The sequence below is a fragment of the Ixodes scapularis genome, unplaced genomic scaffold (assembly GCF_016920785.2).
Source record: "Ixodes scapularis isolate PalLabHiFi unplaced genomic scaffold, ASM1692078v2 PGA_scaffold7__128_contigs__length_106722199, whole genome shotgun sequence".
Classification (NCBI taxonomy): domain Eukaryota; kingdom Metazoa; phylum Arthropoda; class Arachnida; order Ixodida; family Ixodidae; genus Ixodes; species Ixodes scapularis.
The window spans coordinates 96,197,354-96,209,886 of record NW_024609882.1 but is presented as its reverse complement, the minus strand read 5'-3'; the positions used below and the strand labels follow the sequence as shown (position 1 = coordinate 96,209,886).

The window sequence follows — 12,533 nt, the reverse complement described above, 5'->3', positions numbered from 1 at the left end:
ATTCTCGTCTGCCGTTGACATGCAAAAGTGACGGTGCCCGATAAAATACTGCAGGCTACGGGTTCATTGCCGCCATTCGTATGGCAAAAGTTAAACCGCCATTTCAGCCACCAGATGGCACTGAATTTCGGAAAGGGTCTATTTCCAAAGTTAGGCTTCAACTGCGAGTAGTCTGGCTGTCATCTGGCATCTTTGAGCCTAAAGGCTCATTCACACTGCCCTATTTTTGCACGTTAAGTTACATTACGAAATATTACGTTGAAGTCATTCGGACCTGTGTGCTTCATATTAAGCGATGCTACGAGTTCAAGGAGAAAACAGGATTAAAAGATTAAAAGGCGCGAACAAACAGGACGAAAAAAGAGACACGTACGACACGGACAGGCACGCGACATCCTCGACACGAACGTTTCGGTGACTTACACGTAACGTAACTTAACGTAAGGAAATGTGTCAGTGTGAATGAGCATTAAATCTGCAAACAAGAGCCGGATTTTTTTTTTTTTTATTTGGCAATGCTACGCCTAAATTGGCAGACAAGTGCCAATTTGGGGCTTCAGTGCTGTTTTTTTTTTTTTTTTTGGCGTCTGGTGGCATCTTTTGCTCACATCTGGCAATTCAATGGAAACATTATTTGGCAAGCGCCTCCCCTACCTTTTAAAAAAACAGAAGTCATAAACGCGAAAGAAAAGTAATCTGGCACAAATTAACGCCTTGGAGCAAAACCAGATTAGGCTTATGCTAGTCCCCAAAGATTGCAAAGCTCGCATCACGCAAGGAGTCTTTCTGGAGCGCTGTTCGGTGCTCCTCAACCTATTCCATATCAGCCGCAACAATCGAAGCCTCCGAACGTCTTCCCATTCCTCCATGAAACGCCATCACAGTCGGATGGCGCCAACTCAGAAACTGGACCCAAGCCCGATGCCGAGCATCTTTCGATACGATGATTGGATACGAGGCCCACCCGAACGTCGACGCAGCAATCGTCTCTAATCTGTCTTCGCTCAATCTCACCGTGATCATATCGAAATTCCAGTGCACAGGCTTTAAATTTGCGGAGCGCGAGTTCGTCCGCTTCTTGCGCAGGAGCTGCCCTGACGTCAGAACGCTTGGAAGAAGAGCCTGTTGGTTTAAGTCATGGATAAAGAACGAATAAAACATTTAAAACAAGGACAACACAACCCCATCTTTCAAAGATGTGGTTGTGTTGTGGTTGTGGTTGGGTTGTTCCTGTTTTAAATGTTCTATTCTTTCTTCATCCATGACGTCAGAACGTCGAGCTCTGAATGTCTCTGATAGAGGGATTGTGGGTAGACCTCGACGCTAGGTACAGTCTCCGGCGATATGAAAGACCCACTGGGAGCGCGTGGCCGAGGCGGTGGCTGGCGGGGGCGCTGCGAGCGCTCCGGGCAGTTCCATTCTGCTTCGAGGGGAGAACGCTCGCTCGGCACTCGGCACTAACTAATAAGCGCGTCTCGCTTTATCTGAGCCCGAGTGAGCGTCCTCCCCTCGAAACAGAATGGAATTGCCCGGAGCGCTCGCAGCGCCCCCGCCACCCACCGCATGGGCCACGCGCTCCCAGTGGGTCTTTCATATTGCCGGAGAGTGTACCTTGAGGTCTACCAACTATCCCTCCAGTCGGAGCCAATCAAAGCTGGACATCTTTCTGACGTCACCGCGATTCCTGCTCAAGAAGCAGACGAACTTGCGCTTCGCATACAACGGTGCCCGGAACGCGTCCCCGGCTGGTGTGTTAGGCTGCCATTACGTCCATCCATCAAAAGTTGCTCCCGCAGTGTCAACAAATTATGTCACAAAAGCGGAAGTGCCATGCTGTTGGGTGTTGCAACCCTGGCGGTTAGGCGTGAAAGATCTGGAGAAAAAAAATACTAGTGAAAGCGCGTGTAGCTGTCCTCGTGGCGTCCCAACTCCTGGGTGTCGAAGCTTCCGTGGACTGGCAAGCTGGAGAGCGCCCAGCAGGAGCACAACCGCGCTATCCACCACACTGCGACAAGACGTCACTCGTGACCTTCGTGACGTCTTTATGGGCAACGTCTCATAATGCAATGCGCGGGGCAAGAGTGAGACCCGTGCGTTGCATTATAGGATGTTTCCCATGATGCAAGGCACGGTTACGCCGACGGCGACGGCGAAACCACTCAAGCCGCGAACGGGCGCCTAAGAGCTGCGCTCTAAAACTCCTTTTTACACAACACTCATCGATATGCTTTGATTCGTCATGGTCGGCAGGGTCACTTCATCAACATCGCACATTACTTCCCACTTTCCTTATCATCCTACGTACTCTGAGGTTCCCCGTGCAGAAGGCAACTGCTGAATGATCCTTATGGTGCGACGTCACGGCAAGGCAAATCATTGTCGTGACACAAGAAATAGGAACCATAAGAGGGAGTTACCGCAAGATTGCAGCGCTCATAATACATTTTGCTCGAATTTTAATATATGGCTTGCAATGACATTACCTCAGCACTCATTTTGGTGGCCTTGCTGATCGTGAACGTCCTGCTACGATGACGGTAAAGCGTTTTTGATTAGAGTGCTTAGCGGCCTATCTCATCCATACATCAAAAGTGGTCCCGAAGTTGCAACAAGTGGCGTCACGGTAGCCGACGTACGTTGTTGTAGTTAATTCTCACCATTTTGGCCATTGGTGCTAGAAGTCCCGGCAAGAAGGAGTGATCACGAGTGCCACTGTTAGCATTGGGTCTTAACTTTTGGTTGCCCCTGTTTTAACGGTACGCCAAGCTGGAGAGCAACCCTTAGAAGAACAGGTATCTGCTACATATACCGCCCTTGCTGTGAAACTGCCATGACTGCGACCGGTGAAAACATGGCACATTTATCATGTCATCAGGCGGAACAGGAGGGAGCATTTTTTAGGACGCGGTAAACTCAGCAGTCGGACACGGTTTCCAGGCAGCATACTTTTCCCGCGTACGTTCCGCACCACCAGATTTGCTTTCCTGTGCAAGAACAAGTGGGAAAATAGCCTCCTCTATACTCTCGAAGCCTGGCAGTTCGATGACGGAGCCATAGAGTGCCCGCTCGCAGATTTGGAGCGCGAGGATCTGGTAGTACAGAACATTTCGCGGGGAGTCTATAGTCAGCGCACAGCGTTTGCAGCGGCGAGGACCCGAAACATGGTTTTCAAACCCGACGAGAAAAGAAGCGGTAGCCCGAAAAACGCGAGAAGAACGACTGGACGTCCTAAGGTGTGGGACGAGTGAGTTTCGGCGTCTCGCTGCAGCGGGGCGCTCGTTACATGCCTTTTGTCACCCGCTCTACCTTTTCACTTTCGGCTGCCGCGGCTCGTGGCCATCTGCCAGGCTTTGTCAGTATAGATGAGCCTATGGTAGAAATAACCTCCAGCATGATTCGATGATGTCACGTTCAATCCATGCGTACGCAACGTGGGACATTTTTCTTGCAATATACCGATGATGGTGAACACTCCGACAGCAAGGCTCACGCTACGGCCACCGAGCATCAGGTCCTCGCTTCTGTCCGTCCGGGGTCCCCCTCTTAGCCTCTTCCGGGCACCCCAGAAGCCCACGGCCACGATGAATGCATAGAAGAGAACGCTGGCCACAAGACCTGGCACGCTGAGACCCATTACGCTTCGGAGACCTGAAGAAAAAGAGTCGATTGTAGTACAAATTCAATTCTAGAAGACGCATTATTTTTGCGCGGAATGGTTTTTACAGTCACCGACAGGGAATGAAACGGCAGGGTTCCTCTTTCGGATGCCGGGCTCCTGCATGCTCTCCTTGGATTCCAATTCGCTTCGGCTGCGCGTGCACGCTCGAAGAGTCACCGAGGCTTTATCGTTAGCAGGACGCAGTGTTGTACGGAACGGCGTTCCAAGGAACGGCGTTCCTCGAACGCGTTCCTTTTAGGAGGAACGAAGGAACGCCGCCGTTCCATTTGGCATCGGTGGAACTGGAACGGGAACTCGTTACATTTTTACTGGAACGGGAAAAAGAACGGCGTTCCTTTTTTCCGCTACTGGGGTAATTTTTAATTTATTTTTAAGAGGGATATTTTAAAAGTATAAAAACAATGTCTTTACGAAGAGCAGAATCTCGTTAACGTTTTGGTTACTTATGTTAGGATTTATTTTGTGTGGTCCTCGCTTGGTAACAGTTGGGTACATGAGAGCTAGTGGACGTTAATTTTTTTTTTTTCGTGCCCGAGGCTGCAGTTCAAAGAGCAAAACATAAAAACTTTAGTCAAAGGAAAAGTCACAGAAAGAGGGACGTTTCAAACTCAGCTACTTGCGTTGCTTCCACAAATCCTCATGCACGCAGAAATCTGAGGCCGACTACGGCCGCCACTGAACTTACACAAAGAGAACCACAGTTACAACAAAAGAGCAGGTTACTAGTCTCTAGACATTGAACGCACTCCTCTATCCCGAACACTGGTCACTTAAAAAATACACAAAAATGTACCGTTATTCCTTCTCCCCTCCTTCAAACTGAACAAGGAATTCAACCTTCACGAAGAAGGACTTGAGTTTTCAAGACTGACCTTCCAAAAGCCCTACCCTCTTCTTCATTTGTTTGTCATGCAGACAGCAACATCGATAAGCAACTGTTGTTAAGTTCGAACAGGGAACATTGTTAGATTGAAACGTACGAGGTTGTTGTAAAACGCTCGTGCAATGCAACAGTACATTTAGCTCGCCTGCATTGCCCACCACAAACATGAATATGGTTAAAAGCTGAGACTTTTAATGGTGAATATATCATAAAATAAATATTTGCTTCCGCTTGTTTTCTTCTCCAGGTGCCTTTCCATCACGGCATTCAAATTCTTGTGTTGGCATTTGATGGGATAGATGAAAATATAAAACGTGGTTCGATCCAACTCAATATGGTAATCAGCAAAATATAAATGTAACGTATATGTAACGATACGTTCCATTTTTTAACTGTAACGGGAACGAGTTCTTTTTTTAGATATGGAACTTGTAACGGGAACGCGTTCCAAATATCAGAAGGAACGAGGAACGAGCTTTCGTTCCTTTTCTTGAGGAACGTGTACAACACTGGCAGGAAGGTCGCGCTCAGGGTGTAAGATAGGCAGGTGGGGAAACGGACCATAGAAGCCTACCGCAGCGCCGTGGCCGGATTGTGTACTCGTCTGCTTGCGGGTACCCCAGATTTGCGACAGATGGCGCTGCGGCGAGAGGGGAAAAAAAAATCGAAATCGAATTTGCGTGGAACTCTATGGTAGAGTGCGCAAAATAAGCCGAGAGCACGACAGTCCTCCATTGAAAATCCACGACAAACCATCTCCGTCAGTTTAGCCGGTCGCCAAAGGTCGCCCACCCGGAGTGAGAGTTCACGGCGCTCCACATAGATGGCGCCGCAAAAAGAGAAAACCGAGGGGGATACGATCCGGTCGCTCATTTGGTTCTCGTTTCCCCATCTGTCTATCTTACACCCTGGTTGCGCTGGAGGCAGGACAACTTAAAGCCGTCCATGCCGTTCCCACCCTCTCAGTGATTATAGTGCATCCATTTGACACTTCCCACATATACATGTCTTCCACGTAACGTCAATGGATCGCGCTGCTGGTAATTCAAAAGTTTTAGCAGTGTGGATACGAGCAACGCAAGCATTAGCGTTACGTGTTCCACGCTTCGAGTAAACGCAGCGCACACTTCGGTCTTGAATTGGCGCATGGGGACGACGCGCATGCGCAAAGTTTAGCACGCAACGTTAACGCACGCACAGCGAACACAGCGCAGCGTGCGCAGCGCACAGCGAATTAGTTTTCTCTTTTACGCAATACTACAACTCTTTATTATTACTCGTTCTCACCCACAGAAACAGATTGGCTGGTGCAAAATGTACGCTGAACGAGGCAGCGGCGCTAGCGATATGATCTATTAGAATGCACAAACGGCGACTAGACAGTACAGACCACGCTGTCGTCCGGAAACCGTGCATTCGTGGGATGTAGGGAAGGTATCCCGCTGCGGGGATAGTGCTCACATTGAAACGCCTCTACTGCCGTCCTAACCCTCCATACTCTGCCAGGTAGACTGCGTGGTCTCTGCGGCCTGGTCGGCGTCTGCGCATTCTAGATCACATTACTAGCGACTGTATGCGTTAAGCGGCGAGCCCACGTGAATTACCGCTGATGTGACGTCGGTGCAAATTATGTCTACTTGATTTCACCTCGGGAAAAAAATATTTTTTGCGCATTTTTCACACGCCACGCGTGCTAGTTGTTAAAATATTTTGTTGTCGGAGGAAGAAGTGATTCTTTTGGCGTTTGAAACATGTATATCTTGATAAGATAACATATATATATATATATATATATATAACCGAGAAGAAAAAATTCCTTAGTGAAAACAGCAACAACGGACGATTTAATCTTCCGTTGTTGCTGTTTGTATATATATATATTTTTTTTTCACAGAAATATTTGCCCTTAAAGGAGTTGGTCGAGGAGGTCACCAAAAAAGTGAGCTTGAAACGTTTCGGGCCTGGTAGGCTCTTCGTCAGTCAAAGTAAGAACACTTCGTTCTCCTTTTCTTTCAATCAAAGAAAAAATGGCCGGAAAAAAGAAGTAGTTAATTCGCAAAATGCTTACCGTTTAGCGGGTATCTACTCAACTAAATGCTCGCTTAAAAGTTTAATATATCCCGATACCGAAGCAGCAAATACTGTGGAAATAATTAAATATAATAATATTACTGTCATTCTTATCATAAAACCAGTTTTTGGGACATGTGGTTGGACATAAGCCAACTATACCTGGTGTCATGTGAAGCCAATGAGAGGCCCAATGTTAAGCGTTTCCTCGTGTCGCATTAAACAATGAAGCGAGAAAAAAAAACAAAAAAAACAGTGCGGCACCGATTAGAAGATCTCAAATAAATGTCCATGAAAAAAGACGGCAATGACTTCGGTTCTAAAGTTTTAAATTTATAAATAAATTCAAATTCTTTATTTTTTCGATCTCTGGTGGTCCGAAAGCCCCCCTGGAGTATAATAAAATGAAATCAGAAAGTCCGTTATGTCCTGCGGAGTTTAAGTGACGAGAAACTGGTCCGGCAACGTGTTTACGTATATGACTTTTATGTAGATTCATGCGTTTTCTTATGCTTGTTTTAGTTTCTCCTATATATTGAATTTGGCATTTTTTACATTGAATCAAATAAATGACATTTTCCGAATTACAGTCAAAGGTACCATTTATTTTCCAGTTAAAGTTATTTGATGTGCTACGAATAGAGTTAGCTATAATTATGTCCCCACATAAACTGCATTGGTTATGATTAGGGTGTGCATTTTCCGGTTTTAAGCGAAAAACACCGATAAACATCCGTCGGTGACGAAAATATAAAATCGGTTAAAACCGAAAAACACCGGTGGTTGGATATTTTTGCCCTGGTTAAAACCGAAAAACACCGCTCGTTGCTAGTTTCCGCCATAGCGAAACCCCTTCCCCGTAGAGGTTCGTCAAACGTGTTATCTCGTGGATCCTGCATTCTTCCAGTGTTTATACGTGGCTTGCAGGCGGCGTCAGTCCGCCCTCCTTTCTGGGGGTCAAAAGCGTCTGGTGAACGCAGTGGAAGCTAAGCTTTCATACGCCTTTCCCCTATTGTGTCTCCCATGGCCCCCTTTTGTGGAACAATTAACGCAGTAGAGGGTAGGCTCTCACGTGCCTTTTCCTCATTGTGTCTGGCCAAGTGATGTCGGTGCAAGCCATGTATTCAGAGGCTGCTGTGGTTTCTGGAAGACACTACCAACGTCCGTGTCGTACAGGAGCGTGCGTTTTCATAATTGCGGGTGGCGAACCGCAAGGAACGTGCTGCCATGACGGCAGCACGTTCCTTACGTGTAGATGCAAGCATCTACACGCAAGGCATGTATGCTTGCATATACTATAATGCTTTCATCCACTAGACCAAGTGTGAGAAATAGTTGCTAGCTATATAAGGAGTGTATGAACTATGTGAATAAAATTGTAACCCTCTGTCTGTGATCAATCGTTTTTTTTTCACCGATAATCACCGATTTTAGCCTCGCCGTGAGACGTTCTACCGAAATACACCGGTGTTTTGAAAATAAATAAACACCGAAAAACATCCGCCGATTTTTCTAACAAATAAACACCGGAAAGTACACACCCTAGTTATGATTGCACTCGATGCAAAGTGTGAGGGATGACTCCTCACGTAATAGAAATCCACTAGCGGGTCGTTTTCGACGCGCTCCACAAAGTAAACGCCGACGTTCGTCGGATTCAAATTGACTCCCACAGGCTTTTCTCCAAACCTTTTTTAATCTTCGTGTTGGTTTCGATAAATTAATTCGATTTGAATCCCATAAACTTTTTTTGCAAAACTGCCGCACACAAAAAAATGTTTCCGTTAGGTTTTTATAACACATACACAGCTCCAACCATACAGTTATCCCATGTAAATGTACAAACATGGGATTGCGCTATATTTAATTTTAGAATGTCTTTACTGGACATTACCATACAGCAGTCAATGGAAAATATTCGTACTTTAAAGTCTCAGATCGATATTATTTTAAAAACTTCCCCTGGTTTACCTTTAATAATATTAAAAGAATTGCAGCATTACATACATAAAAAGGAGCGAGAAGTAATTAATACTAAACGACGTAAAGCACTTAGAGATAATGTACTCTGGGATTTTTTCTCGCCCCTAATAGAAAAATGGAAAAACTTCTTTTCACGCCTAATTAATAGAACAGAGGATACTAATACATGTAACTCAGAACATTCTACAGATTTGGGTGGAGAAAAGCCCGAAATATTCAATTATTCTTCCCATGTAATTTCTAAACACAAAGAGATAGTTCTCAAGAAGGGATTGGAGTTTTGCCCCACTCCTCACAACAATAGTGATGATTTGGACTTGCACAAAGGTTTAAATGAATTTGCACAGCAATTGCACTGTAAAGTTTTTTTCAAAGGAGCTCCTTATCAAGAGCCATTATATAAACACAAATCCTATTGGATTCCGCCGTTGAATTAACAAAATGTTAATGTCATAAAATACATAGAGGCGCTCCAGAAAGATGTTTTATCAGCGTATAAAAAAGACAGACCACTTAATAATAATTTAACTTATAAGGATAGACAATGCTTAAAAAACCTCACGGATAACAGAGATATCATAATAGCCCAGGCTGACAAAGGAGGAGGTATGTGCATAGTTAACACAGCCGACTATGTATCGGAAGCAATTAAACAACTGAACGACACTAAGTTTTATAAAAAAAACTAGATTATGATCCAACACTTAAGTTTCGAGAGACAATAAAAAACCAATTAAAGTACCTAGTAGATAATAAGAAAATAGAGAAAAACATTTCTACGTATCTCATTCAGGAAAATCCGAGACCAGGACAGTTCTCTATGCTAATGAAAGTACATAAGCCAAATCACCCAGGTAGACCAATTATTTCGGGAATAGGTACTAATACAGAGAATATTTCCGCCTTTATTGACGAACAAATGAAAAGTACTGCAGCCGGTGCCCCGTCCTACGTAAAAGACTCCTCTCATTTTCTCAATTTGATTAATGATATCTATATAGATTTTAGGACTAATAGTACGTTGCTTGTCACAATGGACGTAGTATCTCTTTACACTAATATACCGCATGATGAAGGTATTCAAGCAGTTCTTAATATTGTTAATGAGAACGACCTCACTGTTAGTAAAAGCGTCTTAAATATTTTTATGCACTTAGCTTTAGAGCTTAATAACTTTACATTTATGAATGAGCACTATTTACAAATACATGGCGCAGCAATGGGATCTCGCTTCTCTCCCTCCTATGCAAATATATATATGATGTCGCTAGAAGAGCGGCTACTTAACTCCTTCCCGCATAAACCCCTTTTTTATAAACGTTTCCTAGACGACATATTTATAATTTGGAATAATGGGGAAGGTAAGCTCTTTGAATTTATTAATTTTGCAAACAATTTTAATCCACATATTAAATTAACATTAAATACTCCGATGCAGAAATAGACTTTCTAGATATTAAAGTAAGACTTACTGAAAATGGTTTGAAAACAACCTTATATCGAAAACCTACAGATACACGTCAATTTCTACATTATAAAAGCTGTCATCCAATACAAAACAAAAAAAGGTATACCATACAGTCAAATGCTACGCTTAAGACGCTTATGTTCAGAAGATAAGGATTTTGATATAAAAGCTAGAGCACTAGGAGAGGATTTCATTAACCGTGGATACGCCTTACCGCTAATAAATAATTCTATATCAAAACGTCGAGCGATCTCTCGGAACCAGTGTTGTACACGTTCCTCAAGAAAAGGAACGAAAGCTCGTTCCTCGTTCCTTCTGATATTTGGAACGCGTTCCCGTTACAAGTTCCATATCTAAAAAAGGAACTCGTTCCCGTTACAGTTAAACAATGGAACGTATCGTTACATATACGTTACATTTATATTTTGCTGATTACCATAGTGAGTTGGATCGAACCACGTTTTATATTTTCATCTATCCCATCAAATGCCAACACAAGAATTTGAATGCCGTGATGGAAAGGCACCTGGAGAAGAAAACAAGCGGAAGCAAATATTTATTTTATGATATATTCACCATTAAAAGTCTCAGCTTTTAACCATATTCATGTTTGTGGTGGGCAATGCAGGCGAGCTAAATGTACTGTTGCATTGCACGAGCGTTTTACAACAACCTCGTACGTTTCAATCTAACAATGTTCCCTGTTCGAACTTAACAACAGTTGCTTATCGATGTTGCTGTCTGCATGACAAACAAATGAAGAAGAGGGTAGGGCTTTTGGAAGGTCAGTCTTGAAAACTCAAGTCCTTCTTCGTGAAGGTTGAATTCCTTGTTCAGTTTGAAGGAGGGGAGAAGGAATAACGGTACATTTTTGTGTATTTTTTAAGTGACCAGTGTTCGGGATAGAGGAGTGCGTTCAATGTCTAGAGACTAGTAACCTGCTCTTTTGTTGTAACTGTGGTTCTCTTTGTGTAAGTTCAGTGGCGGCTGTAGTCGGCCTAAGATTTCTGCGTGCATGAGGATTTGTGGAAGCAACGCAAGTAGCTGAGTTTGAAACGTCCCTCTTTCTGTGACTTTTCCTTTGACTAAAGTTTTTATGTTTTGCTCTTTGAACTGCAGCCTCGGGCACGAAAAAAAAAAAATTAACGTCCACTAGCTCTCATGTACCCAACTGTTACCAAGCGAGGACCACACAAAATAAACCCTAACATAAGTAACCAAAACGTTAACGAGATTCTGCTCTTCGTGAAGACATTGTTTTTATACTTTTAAAATATCCCTCTTAAAAATAAATTAAAAATTACCCCAGTAGCGGAAAAAAGGAACGCCGTTCTTTTTCCCGTTCCAGTAAAAATGTAACGAGTTCCCGTTCCAGTTCCACCGATGCCAAATGGAACGGCGGCGTTCCTTCGTTCCTCCTAAAAGGAACGCGTTCCAGGAACGCCGTTCCTTGGAACGCCGTTCCGTACAACACTGCTCGAAACGCGTGTTTAGTAGAGCGGCCGAAAAGAAATAACCATGAATTACGACTAATCTTACCTTACCAGTCAAAACTTCCAAACATAAACAATATACACATGAATGTTTTAGACATGGACACAGCTTTAAAGGCAGTTATCCCTCGACCCCCTGGTATAGCGTTTAAGAGACCACGTAATTTATTAGATCTTTTTAAACAGTCCCCAAAACTCCATCGGACGTAGCCTGGTCCCTATTGGTTGCATCAAGTGCAATCATAACCAATGCAGCTTATGTGGGGCCATAATTATAGCTAACTCTATTTGTAGCATATCAAATAACTTTAACTGGAAAATAAATGGTACCTTTGACTGTAATTCCGAAAATGTCATTTATTTGATTCAATGTAAAAAAATGCCAAATTCAATACATAGGAGAAACTAAAACAAGCATAAGAAAACGCATGAATCTACATAAAAGTCATATACGTAAACACGTTGCCGGACCAGTTTCTCGTCACTTAAACTCCGCAGGACATAACGGACTTTCTGATCTTAATTTTATTACACTCCCGGGAGGCTTTCGGACCACCAGAGATCGAAAAAATAAAGAATCTGAATTTATTTATAAATTTAATACTTTAGAACCGAAGGGCCTTAACAGTTCGAAAGGATCATTGCCGTCTTTTTTCATGGACATTTAATTGAGATCTTCTAATCGGTGCCGCACTGTTTTTTTTTTTTTCTCGCTTCATCGTTTAACGCGACACAAGCAAACGCTTAACATTGGGCCTCTCATTGGCTTCACATGACACCAGGCATAGTTGACTTATGTCTAGTGTTCAGCGTTTTCGGTTTTTATTTTTCAAAATTCGGCGTACTTGTTTCGGTGTTTATTTTAAAATTTAATTTTCGGATTTTTTCGATGTATATATATTCCCCCCAAAAATTACTGTTTTTTTTTTCGGTGAATATGAAAGAAACACTATCGGA

The 12,533-nt window shown here is 43.5% G+C and overlaps 1 protein-coding gene across 1 annotated transcript in view; it reads right to left on the bottom strand.

Moving 5' to 3' along the window:
- The window catches only part of LOC8043830 (high-affinity choline transporter 1), a 97,106-nt gene that overhangs the window by 61,073 nt on the left and 23,500 nt on the right, over positions 1 to 12,533 (bottom strand). The window contains exon 2 of the mRNA XM_042286368.1: positions 3,457 to 3,651. Within this exon, the coding sequence (XP_042142302.1) occupies positions 3,457 to 3,634 (178 nt within the window). The 5' untranslated portion in view covers positions 3,635 to 3,651. The remainder of the gene's footprint in view (positions 1 to 3,456; positions 3,652 to 12,533) is intronic.